The sequence below is a fragment of the Nannospalax galili genome, unplaced genomic scaffold (assembly GCF_000622305.1).
Source record: "Nannospalax galili isolate Female #2095 unplaced genomic scaffold, S.galili_v1.0 scaffold305, whole genome shotgun sequence".
NCBI classification, from domain to species: Eukaryota; Metazoa; Chordata; class Mammalia; order Rodentia; family Spalacidae; genus Nannospalax; species Nannospalax galili.
The window spans coordinates 3,884,181-3,897,433 of NW_008356258.1; the positions used below are offsets into that span (position 1 = coordinate 3,884,181).

Here is a 13,253-nt window from a genome sequence, read left to right on the forward strand (position 1 = left end):
ACTGCCTAACTGGGCAGGGAGCTCTGGCTGAAGGTGACACTCTTGGCTAACAGCTGCTCCGCAAGATGCTGTTTATTAGTCATACTCTTCTATGAACCTATCTAAATAGAATAGAATTAGAAAATGGGAATGTCACATGTATGACTCTACTAAAATAGATTTTGACAGAGTTTTCTTAATAAAAGTTGAAATACTTCTAAAAACTTTAATGATTTGGCGAAGAGTAAGAACTGTCATTTGTGTTTGGAAGAGTGGTTCTTGTAGAAAGAGTAGAATTACTGATGCTGTAAATATGCTGTAAATATTTCCCAGCTTCAGACTGTCACAGATCAAGTTCAAATGCATATGTAAATGAAGCTTCAGAGTACAGCCTTCTCAAAACACAGGGTCAGAGTTCAGGAAGTGAAAAGACTATGAGTTTCAGAGATACACACAGTCTTGAGTTTGTATTCTGGCAAGCTTCTCTCTCTCTCTCTGTCTCTCTCTATCTGTCTGTCTCTCTCTCTGTGTCCCTGTCTCTGTCTCTGTGTGTGTGTGTGTGTGTTTGTTTTATACACAGAATGAGAATAAAATACTTTTCTATCATGTTGATGATTAAGTAGGTTTTTATCCTTCCCTCTGTCCTTTCCGTTTTCTCTCCCTTCCATTCTTTTTTGGTAGAGTATTTCCCTTGGGAATAGGAGGGCTGTGGACACCTTACCAAACATTTAGACAATTGAGAAGTGCATTCTGGTCCATCTTTGGGACGGGAGGCAGAAACTCTTTAAGGTGGTGAACGGAGCTGTGTTTTTGCTTCCTCCTACTCTCGTGGACTTTCTTCTTTCTTCTCTGTAGTCTTCTAGATTCTTCTTTCTAGCACAATCCTTCATGTTTTGAAACCTCTGAATTCACTTCTCTTTTCCCTGCAAATACACAGAGCTGAGTACACGTTTCTTTAAAATCGCAGGGACTGCCTCTAGTCTTTGTCACTACTACATGGTAGATGCATCCACAAAGCTTCAGTTCCAAAGAAAACACTCTGAGCCACATATGAAATTTTACTTTATTTTGGGAGGTTTAAATTATTTATTTATTATTTTATGTATATGTATGTGTGTAAGTACACCATGTGTGGAGTCAGAAAAGGGCATTGGATCACCTAGATCTGGAGTCTTGGACGGTTGTTAGCTGCCATGTGGTTGTTGGGAACTCATCCCAGGTCCTTTGTAAGAGAAGCTAGTACTACTGTAGAAGCCATCTCTCCAGCCCCTATATTTTTGGGTTTTTGAGAAAGAATCTAATAGTGACTGTGAACTCACTATGTGACTGAGGATGGCCTTGAACTCCTTACTCTCTTGTCTCTATCTGCAAAGTACTGAGATTATATGTATGGGTCTGAACATTATATGAAATTTTAAAGTCACTATTCTAATGATCACCAACCAGCTTGTATATTAATAGCATGCAGAGAGAGAAAAATGTTTCTCTTTTTCTTTTATATTAGGTACCTAGGGCTTATGAACTAAACTGATAAAAGATTAACAGGAGATAAAGATGTGCAGATTTTATTGATGTTGATTTTTTATTTTGCATGTTCTGGAACTTCATGGAAAAGAGGTGAAAACTCAAGAAGGTGATTAGACTTGGGGATTTATAAACAACTTTAACAAGTGTGACAAACTGTGAAGAACTGAATGGACAAAGGCAAAAAGGGCTGGACTCTAGACAGAAAGTTGAGGGCAGGTGACCAGGAAAGGCACAGTCCATGAGGCTGGTTAAGTAGGGTTGTTATGCAGACCCATCTCCTGGCAGTCTCAGTGATTAAGACCCGTACCCTCTTCAAGGTTTAGGAGAAGGGGACTCTTAAAAAAATTTTAAATTTCAGTTTCTTATTTTTTGTGCATGTGTGTGTGTACATGGGTGGGTTTGTGTATGTCATGGTATGTGTTTGAGGTCGGAGGACAACTTAGGAAATTCAGTTCTCTGTCTCTATCTTATGGGACCCAGGGATCGAAATCAGGTCATCAGACTTTGCAGAAAGTATGTTTACCCACACAGTTATCTCCTTGCCCCCAAAGTGATACTCTTACAAACAGAAATGTCCTTCTCAAAAGGAAAATTTATGTCCATTTTAGACCAATGGGGAAAGACAGATATCTTTTGTGTCTGCTGTTGTTAAAATGTTCTATAAATCCCCAAATCCAATACCCTCCTTGGGTTTTCACCTCTTGTCTATGAAATGCCTGAGCATATGTAGTTAAAAGTGTTAACATCAGGGCTGGAGAGATGGGTCAGTGTGTGAAGGAGCTTGCTGCCAAACTTGAGGACCTGAATTCAGTCCCTGGGATCCACATCATAAAAGGAGAGAACTAATTTCCACAAGTTGTCTCCTGACCTTCACATGTGCTGGACACATACACACACAAAAAGTAAATAAGTACATGTAAAATAAAATTAATATCAATACAATCTGTACATCTTTTTCTCCTGTCAGTCTTTTTTCAATTTAATTGACAGGCCCCAGGTACATACATAACATAAGAGAATAGGGGAAAAGTTTCTTGGATCACTACACACTACTCAACAGCTTTCAGTTCAAAGTAATCCTTATAACAAAGTGACTTGTTTGGGGGTGGCATATTCTAGTCTCCTCAAGTATAGTAACCAAGAAACACTGAATTCAATACAAATATAAAAGGCAAATGTATATTCAAATATAGTCATGAGTAAAGGTATGTGTAGACATAGGTATGTATTGATCCCCTCCACCATCACTCTACTTTGTAACTCAGAAAGCAATTCTCTTGATAGAACACTCCCTCTCCTAATCTATTGTTTGTGTGGGGAAGATGTGATTATTTTATTGATTTATAATAGGACAAACAACAGGAAGCTTAGTAGTCCTCTCACAGCACTAAGAACTAGCTCTGGGCACTTTGAGGTCACTGACTTTGACTTATACCTGTGTTTAGAGTGAAAAAGCCAAGGATTGGTTTGCACATACAGGTGCCTAATTGTGTGTTTCGTTTTTCTCTGTCTGACAGCAGCAGCGTGCAGGGTCGAGAACAGCCGGCCCCCCATGTCAGTGGTCTAGGATGGCCAGTGAGGGCGCCAGCATCCCAAGTCCTGTGGTGCGCCAGATCGACAAGCAGTTTCTGATCTGCAGTATATGTCTGGAACGGTACAAGAACCCCAAGGTCCTGCCCTGTCTCCATACGTTCTGTGAGAGGTAAGGTTCATCTGTGCTCACACACTCACTTTCTGCCACCTGCCACAGGCTGTTTACTAGGATTCTGCCCTTACCCAAGGGAAACATTGAACGACTTGTAATTCTGACAAACATCTAGGAACCCAATCAGGACTTACCAATGACTTACCTCATTTCAAACAAGAGCAAGTAGGAGAAAGCACCCAGGAACCACTGGCTCACTTCCATAAGAGATGTCACTTTAAATATTAAGTAGTCTAAAATTTTTAAAAGTTAAATTTTCTCTTGGCTCTCTGTGAAACAGGTTTGCCAATGGCAGTTCCCTTACAGAGAGTCCTTTGTGAAGCCCAGTTACAAATCCTTCAATCGTTTCAGGTAAAATACCTTCATATATAAGGGATTAATTCAAAGGACAGCACTTCCAAAGATATGGTAGTTTCTATGATGATATATACATGCATAGACTTGTAACTGTTATACATAATTGTGAATTTTTAAAAGAAAACACACTTCCTTATTTATTCTTTATTGTTCTTAAAAGAGTATTTTTTTCTTTATTTTGTTTGAGTTTGGGTCTCCCTGTAGCCCCAGTTGATTTGGAACTTACTATGTAAACAGGCTGTCTGCAATGTCACAGAGATCCATGTGCCTCTATACCTCCCCCCAAACACACTGCTGGGATTAAAGGCATTTGCCACTATGTCTGTTAAAAGAGTACTTTTCTTTTGGAGAGGGTGTTAACTGGTTATCAAAATACACTTTTACTGCATGGTTTATTTACTACGCAAGAAGTTAAGTGTAAGAAGCTGTTAGTAAGCCAAGCATGGCAACACATGCCTGGAATCCTAGCACTTAGGAGGCTGACACAGCAGAACACTGAATCTGAGGACAGTCGGCGCTATATAGTGAGATCTTGCCTTAAAAAAAAAGAAAAACAGGTGGGGAGTGGGGCACACGGTTTTAGTCCCAGCACTTGGGAAGCAAAGGCAGGTGGATCTTTGTGAGTTCAAGGCCAGCCTGGTCTACATACTGAGTTCAGGTCAGCTGGGACTACAGGGAGACCCTGTCTCAAAAAGACAAAAAAAAAAAAAAAAAAAAAAAAAAAAAAAAGAAATAAAAATTTCAGATAATTTTATAGACTTTCCTAAAGCTCTGTTTCTTTGCCTATCTAAAGGGCTCTACAGCCAAAAAACATGTTTCTGCTCCAAGTCTAGCTGAGCTGCATTTCCAGCCTCATCTACTTAGTGAGTTCCAGGTCAGCTGGGGCTAGAGGGAGACCCTGTCTCAAAAAGACAACAGAAACAGAAAAAAAAAGTTGGTAATTAGTTTATTTGTAGCTCGATTCAAGTATTTCCTTAGCAAGTCTGTATGTATATTTTTCTTTAAAAAATATTGTAATTATGTTTGTGAACATTTTGTTAAATATATTTTCTATTACTTAATAGATGTAATTAAAATAGTTTACTTCCTATTTATAGACCATGAAATCAGTGCTTCCAATGGCTTCAAGTGTATGCTGATTGTATGTACCATCCAGTTCAACATATGTTTGTTATCCGGTTGGTGATTTTTTAAATTTTTGAGTTGGTTTGCTTACTTTGGAGGGTCTTGATTGTAGAATGATCTCAGCTTTGACAGTGGCAATAGAGAGAGGGAGGGAAAGTCTTGCTAGTTGTGGGTTTTCTTTGCATTTGGGGTTGTGTTTGTGCTTTGTTTATTTTAGTGATGATATGTACAGTGCATCCATACTTTCACTTTACACATGGTTATTTATTAAGTGCTTTGTAATTTATATTCTAAAATAATTAAATAGAATTAATTAATAGAGAGATGACTGGGCAGTTAAGAGCACTGACTGTTCTTACAGAAGACCCAGGTTCAGTTCCCAGCACCCACACAGTGGCTAATAAGCATCAGGAACTCCAGTTCCAGGGGAATCCGATGCCCTCTTCTAGTCAGACATTGCATGCATGTGGTACACTTATATGCAGGTAAAATACTCAGACACATGAAACAAAAATAAATAATAGAAATTAAAATGATTAAATAGTAACCTCCCCCAACACTGATTGGCTAAACATGAATACTAGTGAATTGCTGCTTTGTCCCTATGTGCACGTGACATGATGACTTGATTTGCAGCAACCACCATAGCCTGTCACTGTACACAATTATACACCAGCTGAGAGTCAACAGCCTGAATGCAACAAAACTACCCATTCTTGTGTTTAGTGTCTGCTCAGTAGTTTTTCTGAGTCCCCTTTCTTCACCATAATAGATGAGAGGCAACACTTCTGAACGGCCCAGGGTCTGACCCTACCTACCTCTGGTTCCTGTCCACCAGGGAGTGGTAGAAATTTAAGAAATCCTCCTGTGGGGAGTCCTTATGGAATGCTGTGCATTAGAATTGTTCTAGCAGTGTGCTCATCAGAGCGACTGCTTTGACGGTGCTTAGCAGGTTTCCTTAGAAGGGCTAGTTGCTGCAGAGACAGGACTTACAGCTTGTCTCATTGTCAGAGGACTGAGCGCTAGGGCCCTTTATGCTAGATGTACACACCAAGCGTCTTCACAGTTGGTCACTTGGCCTCACGTCTTCTAAGGCACCATTAATGAGGCTTGAAAAGAGAGCAAAACCAGACAACCTCTCTGGCCTACTGGAGAAACCAGTTACAAATACCAGTCATTCCAATTAATATTAACTGAGGACAAGTGCTACACATCAAATGCCACGGGAAACTATGCAGTGGAGCAATTGCCTTAACTGAGGAAGGTCTCTGCAGAAGACACGGCTAAAAAAAAAAAACCCAAGATGAGTGAAAATTAAGCAAAGGGCAGTGGGTAGGAGGAAAGGATGGAAAGGATGTGCAGAAGTGTCATAGTAAAGGACCAGGAGACAGGGAAAACACAGGGCCTCTGTGGTAGACGTACAGCAAGTGAAGGGAAGAGACCAAGAACACGTAAGTACTAGCTCAAAGCCGTGGGATGTCAAAGCCATGGGAAATCCATGTTACCGTATTGGATGCTAACCTGCATTATAAGAGCAGGGGAAACCATAGTGGGTTTTCAGCTCAATGGAAGGAGAGGGAAATTTAGATGGTTTTCTTATTCTGAGAAGGCCACTCTGACTGCAATACGGAAGATTACAGACAAGGATAGATGACCATATGCCAGGTGTAAGGCTATTGTCCAAGTCTATGAAATAGAACGGGCATGAAGAGACATGGAAAGGTTGGAAAGATATTTAGGAACAGACAGACTATAATTATGGGCTCACTGTGGGAAATGAAGGGCAGTAGGGGAATTACTGTTTGATGAATGACTTCTAGTTTCTGTTTTGCTTAGATGAATGTCTGGAGGTTCCATTCAAGATAGGAAGAGGCACCTGTTGAGTTTTGTAATCTGGGAGATATCTAAGAGATGTCCAGTAGTAGTTCATATAGAGCTTAGAAGAGATATCTATAGGAAGAAACGTAAATGTACATTGTATTCATAGCGTTATGAGATCCTAGAGGAAGAAGAGCTATTAGGATGGAGTCTTGAGTAACCCAAGCTTTATTAACTCAGAAAAGATAGAGCAGACAGGAGAGCCAGGTGCCATAAAGGCAAAGGAAGATAAAATGCAGAAAAGGGTGGTTGGGCAATGTCAACTTGATGAATACCTCTTGGGCTTAGATATCATTTGTGATCTTAGCATATCATCATGTTTCTAGGATATAGTGATCAGCTAACCCTACATAATGTCACTGTGCTGGATAGCTTTAGTTGTCAACTTGACATACCTGGTTAGAGGGAACCTCAATTGAGAAATTGTCTCCATTGGATTGGCCTGTGTCCATGTCTGTGGGGTATCTTCTAGATTGTTGAGGGATGTGGAAGGGCTCAGCCCACTGTGGTCATTACCACCCCTGAGCAGGTGGTCTTGTATTGTATAAGAAAGAAGGCTGAGCACAGGCCAAAGGAGCAAGCCAGTAATCAGTGTTCCTCCATGGTCTGTGCTCCAGGTTCCTGCCCTGAGTTCCTGCCTTGGCTTCCCTTGATGATGAACCGTGCTGTAAGCCAAATAAACCCTTTCCTGCCCAAGTTAGTTTTGATCAGTGTTTTTTTATTTTATGTGTATAAGTGTATTGCCTGTATGTATATAAGTGCACCTGTGCTGTGCAATGTCCATGGAGGTCAGAAGAGGGTGTTAGATTCCTTGGAACTGGAGTTAGAAATGATCGTTAGCTGCTATGTGGGTTCTGGGAATCGAACCCAGGTCCTCTGCAAGAGCAGCCAGTGCTCTTAACCACTGAGCCATCTCTCCAGCATCTTGGTCAGTGTTTTTATCACAGTAAATGAATGCAAACTAGAACAGTCACTTTCTTCATCTGAAAAACTAAGAGGCCAAATCAGTGGTTTTCAAACTCTGGCTAAGCAACTGGAAAATATTATATAGTGTCATTTTGTTTTCATTTCTGTGGTACTAGAATGAAACCCAGGGCCTCATGCATGCTGGGTAAGCAATGTACCACAACTGCAATCCCAGCTCCAACTCTTACTAGTTAGAGGTTAGGTTGTGATGTCACACTGCTTGGGTTTAGATTCCTGCTTTAACTCTGAACTCTAGGCAAGTCACTTAGCCCCTCTCTCTGGCTGTGTTTCTCTGTCTATCCAATGGAACCATAATGGCACCTCCTCCATTATGCTCATGGAAGTATTTCAAATGTCATTTACAGTAAATATGATGGTCATTATCAGTGACACATTTCTTTCTTTAAATAAATGAATTAAATCAGTACCTCATAGGGAGAAGCAAGCAGAGATGGTGTGACTGGGTCTGGGTGTCCCCCCTTGCTTCAATCAAACATTTCCATTCTGATTTTTTTTTTTTCAAATGTGGCTATAGGGGCTGGAGAGATAGCTCAGAGGTTAAGAACACTGGCTGCTCTTGCAGAGGACCCGGGTTTGAATCCCAGCACCCACATGACACCTAACCATTGTCCTAACTTCAGTTCCAGGGGATCCGATACTTTCTTCTGACCTCAGGCACTGCACAACATGGTGAACTTACATACATGTAAGCAATACACTCATACACACACAAAAATACTTTTAAAATCTGATTATAGTTTTGTGTGTAAAATGAATTTCAGTATTATTTAAAACATTTGACATGTTTTTTTTTCTAAAGTCCACATTTGTAAGAATTCATTGCTTATAGAATAATGCTTCTCCACCTTTAATGTGTGTATAAGTCACATGGGCATCTGGTCCAGTATGTCTAGGGACCTAATATTCTTCCTTTCTACCAAGCTCCTTGGAAGGTCAATGTTGCTTGTCCTTAAACTACACTCAAGGACTGCTATGGAAGACTATGACATTTGCTTTTCCTGGAGCACAGTCATCGTCTGGCCAGTGGGCAGAGTCAATGTGAGGACAGGTTAGCCTCTGTTTTCTGAAACAGCATTTCCCTGATACAGGATCCCGCAAAGGCTTCTGCAAAGTAGCCCATGTGTCACCTAGGACATGAATGACACCTTCAGGAAGTGGTGCTCTAAAAGAACAGCTCTGTGCTGACTGTCCTCCTATGTGCTCTACAACAGGTGCCTGCAGAACTATATTCCTGCCCACAGCTTAACCCTCTCCTGTCCGGTGTGTCGCCAGACCTCCATCCTGCCTGAGAAAGGGGTGGCCGCACTCCAGAACAACTTCTTCATCACAAACCTCATGGATGTGCTGCAGCGAACGCCAGGCAGCAACGTTGAGGAGTCTTCCATCCTGGAGACGGTCACTGCTGTGGCCGCAGGAAAGCCTCTCTCATGCCCAAATCACGATGGGAATGTAAGTGAGGCAGACAGCAAACTGCTTGGGAATATGGGGGCTTCAACTTTGGGTGGGCTTTGGACACATCAGAGATTCTACATGAAAGCAGAACTCCTGAAAAATCACTCATTGAAAATGAATTTTAAACAAAAATCCACAGACTATTTTGACTGCTTCAGTTTCTTGGGTCAGAATTATTTAAGTAATAAAATACATCTTCATCATGTCTGCTTAGCATACATTATTGGTATCTTCAAGAGAGCACGTCAGTAGCTATTTGCAAGCTGGCGTACTTTGACCCACATAAACATCTGAACCATAAATTATGGATATAATTTAATAGCAGATAAGTTCTACAAATTGAAAGCAATTGCTAAAATGCTAATTAATTAGAGATTTTTTTTCTTGGAAGAGGGATTTTTTCATGTTCCTTTGGATCCTACTTCTTGATAACAAAGAATTTAGAGCTATGACAATCCCTGATAAAGACAAACAATTATGGATTGCAAATATATGTTCTTCTACTAGCAAGCACAATAACTGTTATAAACACAGACCAACTTGGATGTGCTATCAAATAAGTGAATCACATTAGCTCTGTGCCCAAAAGGGGCAGGACAATGCAGTGGCTGGGAGCCCTGGCTTGTGACTCAGACTGCCTGATTCAAACCCTGATCATAACTGCCTTCTCTGCCTCAGCTTTAGCTAGTCTGCTAAACCCCCTGCGCCTCATTTCCTCTTCTATACAAAGAAAGTAATAATAGTATCTACCAAATAGGTTATTGGAAAATGAAATGTTTAAATCATATAAACCTCATAGTAAGCTCTCAGTAAAAGGTTAGCTATTAAAATTATTTCTTGGTCCAGGCTTAGTGGTGCATGCCTCATGCCTTTAATTCCAGCACTCAGGAACCTGAGACAGGGAGATGAGGAGCTTGGGGCCAGCTTAGGATATATAGACAATCTTCAAATATATATAGTGTTTATACTATTATTATTATTATTATTATTATTATTATTATTATTTGGTGTTGGGAACCAAACCCAGGGCCTCATGCATGCTTGCCCTGTCACTGGCCTACACCTCTAACCCTAATATTATATTTCTAATTAATGACTTTATCCACTTTTTTCTTTACATACTGGCCTCTTTAAAAGTATTTGAAACTACTTGTAATACAAGGCCCACAGATCATGAACCCTCTAAGGCAAACAGTGATTGTTAGAGCCAAGCAGTCTTTGTTCGCCACTGACCTTATCTCCTGCCACACTCTCTGCTCCAGCCCTCCTGGCCTCCTTACACTTACCAAATGATTTCCCTTCCCCAGGTTGGCTGTTCCAATCCTCTGCCTACAGTGCTTTGCTCCCATCATTATATGGCTTGCTCATTCTCACCCCATTTTCCCCAGAGAGCAATTTTCTCTAGCTGCACTCTCTGACGCAGTCTCTCCTTGCCTCACTATATAGACCAGGCTGCTCTTGAGCTCAGAGACCTGCCTCTGCTGGGATAAAAGATGAGCGCCATCATGCCTGGCCAGGCCACCTCTTTTTTTTTGTTTTTTTGTCATCATCATACATGAGTATAGTCTTCACACCATTTCTACACCTCCAGCACCCCCCCACTCCCTCTAAATTTCCTGTCCCCTTCCTTGATTATTTTATATATATATATCACACCAAGTCCATTCAGTGGTGCTCCTGTGTACCTGTGTTTAGGACTGCCCACTTGGAGTCATAACCTCTCAGGGGCTAGTCCCTGGAGAAAACTGTTTCTCTCTCTCTCTGTCAGCATCCATTGACTGCCTATACCTCTTCATCTTGAGGTAGGACCCCTTGAGGTTTCCCCCATCTACCATGGTATGCCAACTGTTTTTTGTATTATATGTAGATCTTGTTAGACTGCCACAGTGTGGAGGTTTCCTTGGTGCAGCCTCCCTATCATGTAGCAGCAGGTGTCTTGTCCCCCTGCTTCTTACATTCTTTCCATCCCATCTTCCTCTGTGTTCTCTGAGCCTTAGGTGTAGAGGGTGAACTGCAGATGTGTCACTTAGTGCTAGGCACCTCACAGACACTTACTCTCTGTTTTTGACCAGTTATAGAACTTTGTACTAGTCTCCATCTGTTGCAAAAATATGCTTCTTTGATGAGTAGTGAGAGGTACACTTGTTTGTAAACATAAGGGTATATATATTTAGAATACAGTAAGACATTACATTGGTCTAAGGATGTGACAAAAGTAGGTTTTTCTCTAGGATCTATGCTATTTCTAACCATGTGTACTTGGATATGTTTACAGTACCACAAATGAGCTCCCTTCCATTGAATGGGCCTTAAGTCCAATTAGATAGCTGTCAATTACCCCCTAAGATAAGAATGCCACTATTGAACCAATAGAGATAATTTGCTGGGCCAGTCATTGTAGTTTGAAGGTTCTACAGCTGAGTAGGACCATTGATTCGTTTTTCTCCCTTGGCAACTTACATAGTGTCCTTTGATACTATGAGGTCTAGTCTTTAAGGAGGAGGCTTCCAGGTCAATTCCAGCTTGACTGCTCCAAGTTCTGTGTCCAAAGTATGTCATATCATCAGCAATAGGGTCTTGCTTTCATGTTCTAGGAGGCAGTCAAGGGGTGTGGCAATAGCCTGTGTTATGTTGGGATTCTCTTGGACTACCCTGACCAACAACTCAAAGGGGAGTTTCCCTTGCCCAACACTATGGGGGTGCGGGGATCTCGGGGCGCCAGCTGCTGGGCATGGCGCCGGTCTCCTGCGTGCACCTGGGGTGCAGCGGGTCCCGCACCGCGTCCCTGTGGGTCTCTGCTACCGGGGCTGGCCTGGTCGGGTTCCATCCCAATTTCCACCGTGCACTCCCTCGAGATACGAAATCCACTGGCCGCTGGATCACGTGGGGATGTGTGAGGATGGTGAAAGCTGGATTTCCGTGAGTCGATGACGGAAGGATAGCACCCCCCAGGGAGACTGGATCATAGGCAGTAAGACACAGGACTCAGCTCAGTCAGTGGTACAGCCCCTTTATTCAGTGACTTAGCTTGGCTCCAAGTCTTAGTGATCCAGCTCCAATTATTGAGGGAAAACCAGGATACTTTATACTGTGGGGGTAGTGGTAAAAGCCTTAGCTGATAGGTACTTTTAGGATGCCTCATTTACATGTGGTGGTGGGCTCCTGCCATGCTGCCAGACATTGTCTGAAAATCACACAGGAAAAGCTGGCAGTTTCAGAGCCAGAGGCCATGTTTATGGTAGGGCATCTGTGGCGGTCACTTCACAGATGAGTCAGGAAGATGCTGGGAAGGCACCCTGCAGATAAAAGGAGTCTCTGCATTTGAATCCGAGCCCATAGGCTATCTGGACATGGAGAGACTGCTACTTTACACAGCAGGAGTCCCCAACACAACACTGTGATTTTTGCTATATAGCCTTCAACTATACACATGTACTCACATTTATATTTTATGAGAATTTTTCAGTAGGTTTTTGAACAAATACATTTCCCTCTGGTCTTTTATACCACCTAAACATTATTTATTCCTCTTTCCTGTTTTTACCCTATATAGACTTCCCTGTTCCCTCTCGAGTTAAAGTATCCCCATTTTCCACACTCCACACTTGGTAACACCTGTCTCCTACTATCCTTCTCTCTCAGTCTTCTTCCTCTTTATCCCCATGGCTCCTTTTCATTTTCCTGGCTCCTGTGGTTACATCAGGATACATACTTACATCTAAGGATTTTAAGCTAAGATTCACAGATGAGAGAGAACATGCCTTCACTTAGGATAACAGTTTATAGTTCCATTTATTTAGCTGCAGATTTCATGATTTAGTTTTTCTTTGTGGATTAGTAGAACTCCATTGTGTAAATGTAACATTTCCTTTTTTAAAAAAGATTTTAAATTTTGTATTGAATTTTTGTGTATTTCATACAGGAAGTCATCTTTACACTCCCTTCCCCTTTGGAACCCTCCCATAGCACCCCCCACTAGAGTTCACGCACTCTGTCATTTGTCTTAAGGCCTATTATGTAAGGTTAGTGTCCCCAGATGTCCCTCAGTGCAAGTTCATCCACTGGGGTCTAGTCAGCCTATCTAGAGTCTCTTTCTTCAAGAAGATCAGCTCTTCCTCACCCAGCAGTAATCAGCAGACAACAATTCTTTGACTAAGACTGGGGCCTGCTGTTCATTTCCACAGTGCTGTGCCACATTTTCACTATCCATTCACTTAACACTTTCCCTCCGCTGCATCAGTGT

General features: G+C 41.7%; 1 protein-coding gene across 8 annotated transcripts in view; it reads left to right on the forward strand.

Moving 5' to 3' along the window:
• Nucleotides 1-13,253, forward strand: part of Trim2 (tripartite motif containing 2) — a 128,226-nt gene that overhangs the window by 68,260 nt on the left and 46,713 nt on the right. For 4 of the 8 annotated variants that reach the window (XM_008854267.2, XM_008854272.2, XM_008854269.2 and 1 more), the window contains exons 2-3: nucleotides 3,024-3,208; nucleotides 8,770-9,007. In XM_008854267.2, the coding sequence (XP_008852489.2) occupies nucleotides 3,075-3,208; nucleotides 8,770-9,007 (372 nt within the window). In that variant the 5' untranslated portion in view covers nucleotides 3,024-3,074. Of the gene's footprint in view, nucleotides 1-3,023; nucleotides 3,209-4,665; nucleotides 4,747-8,769; nucleotides 9,008-13,253 lie in introns of those variants that run through there. The other 4 variants (XM_008854273.2, XM_029556751.1, XM_008854270.2 and 1 more) reach the window with 2 other exon arrangements.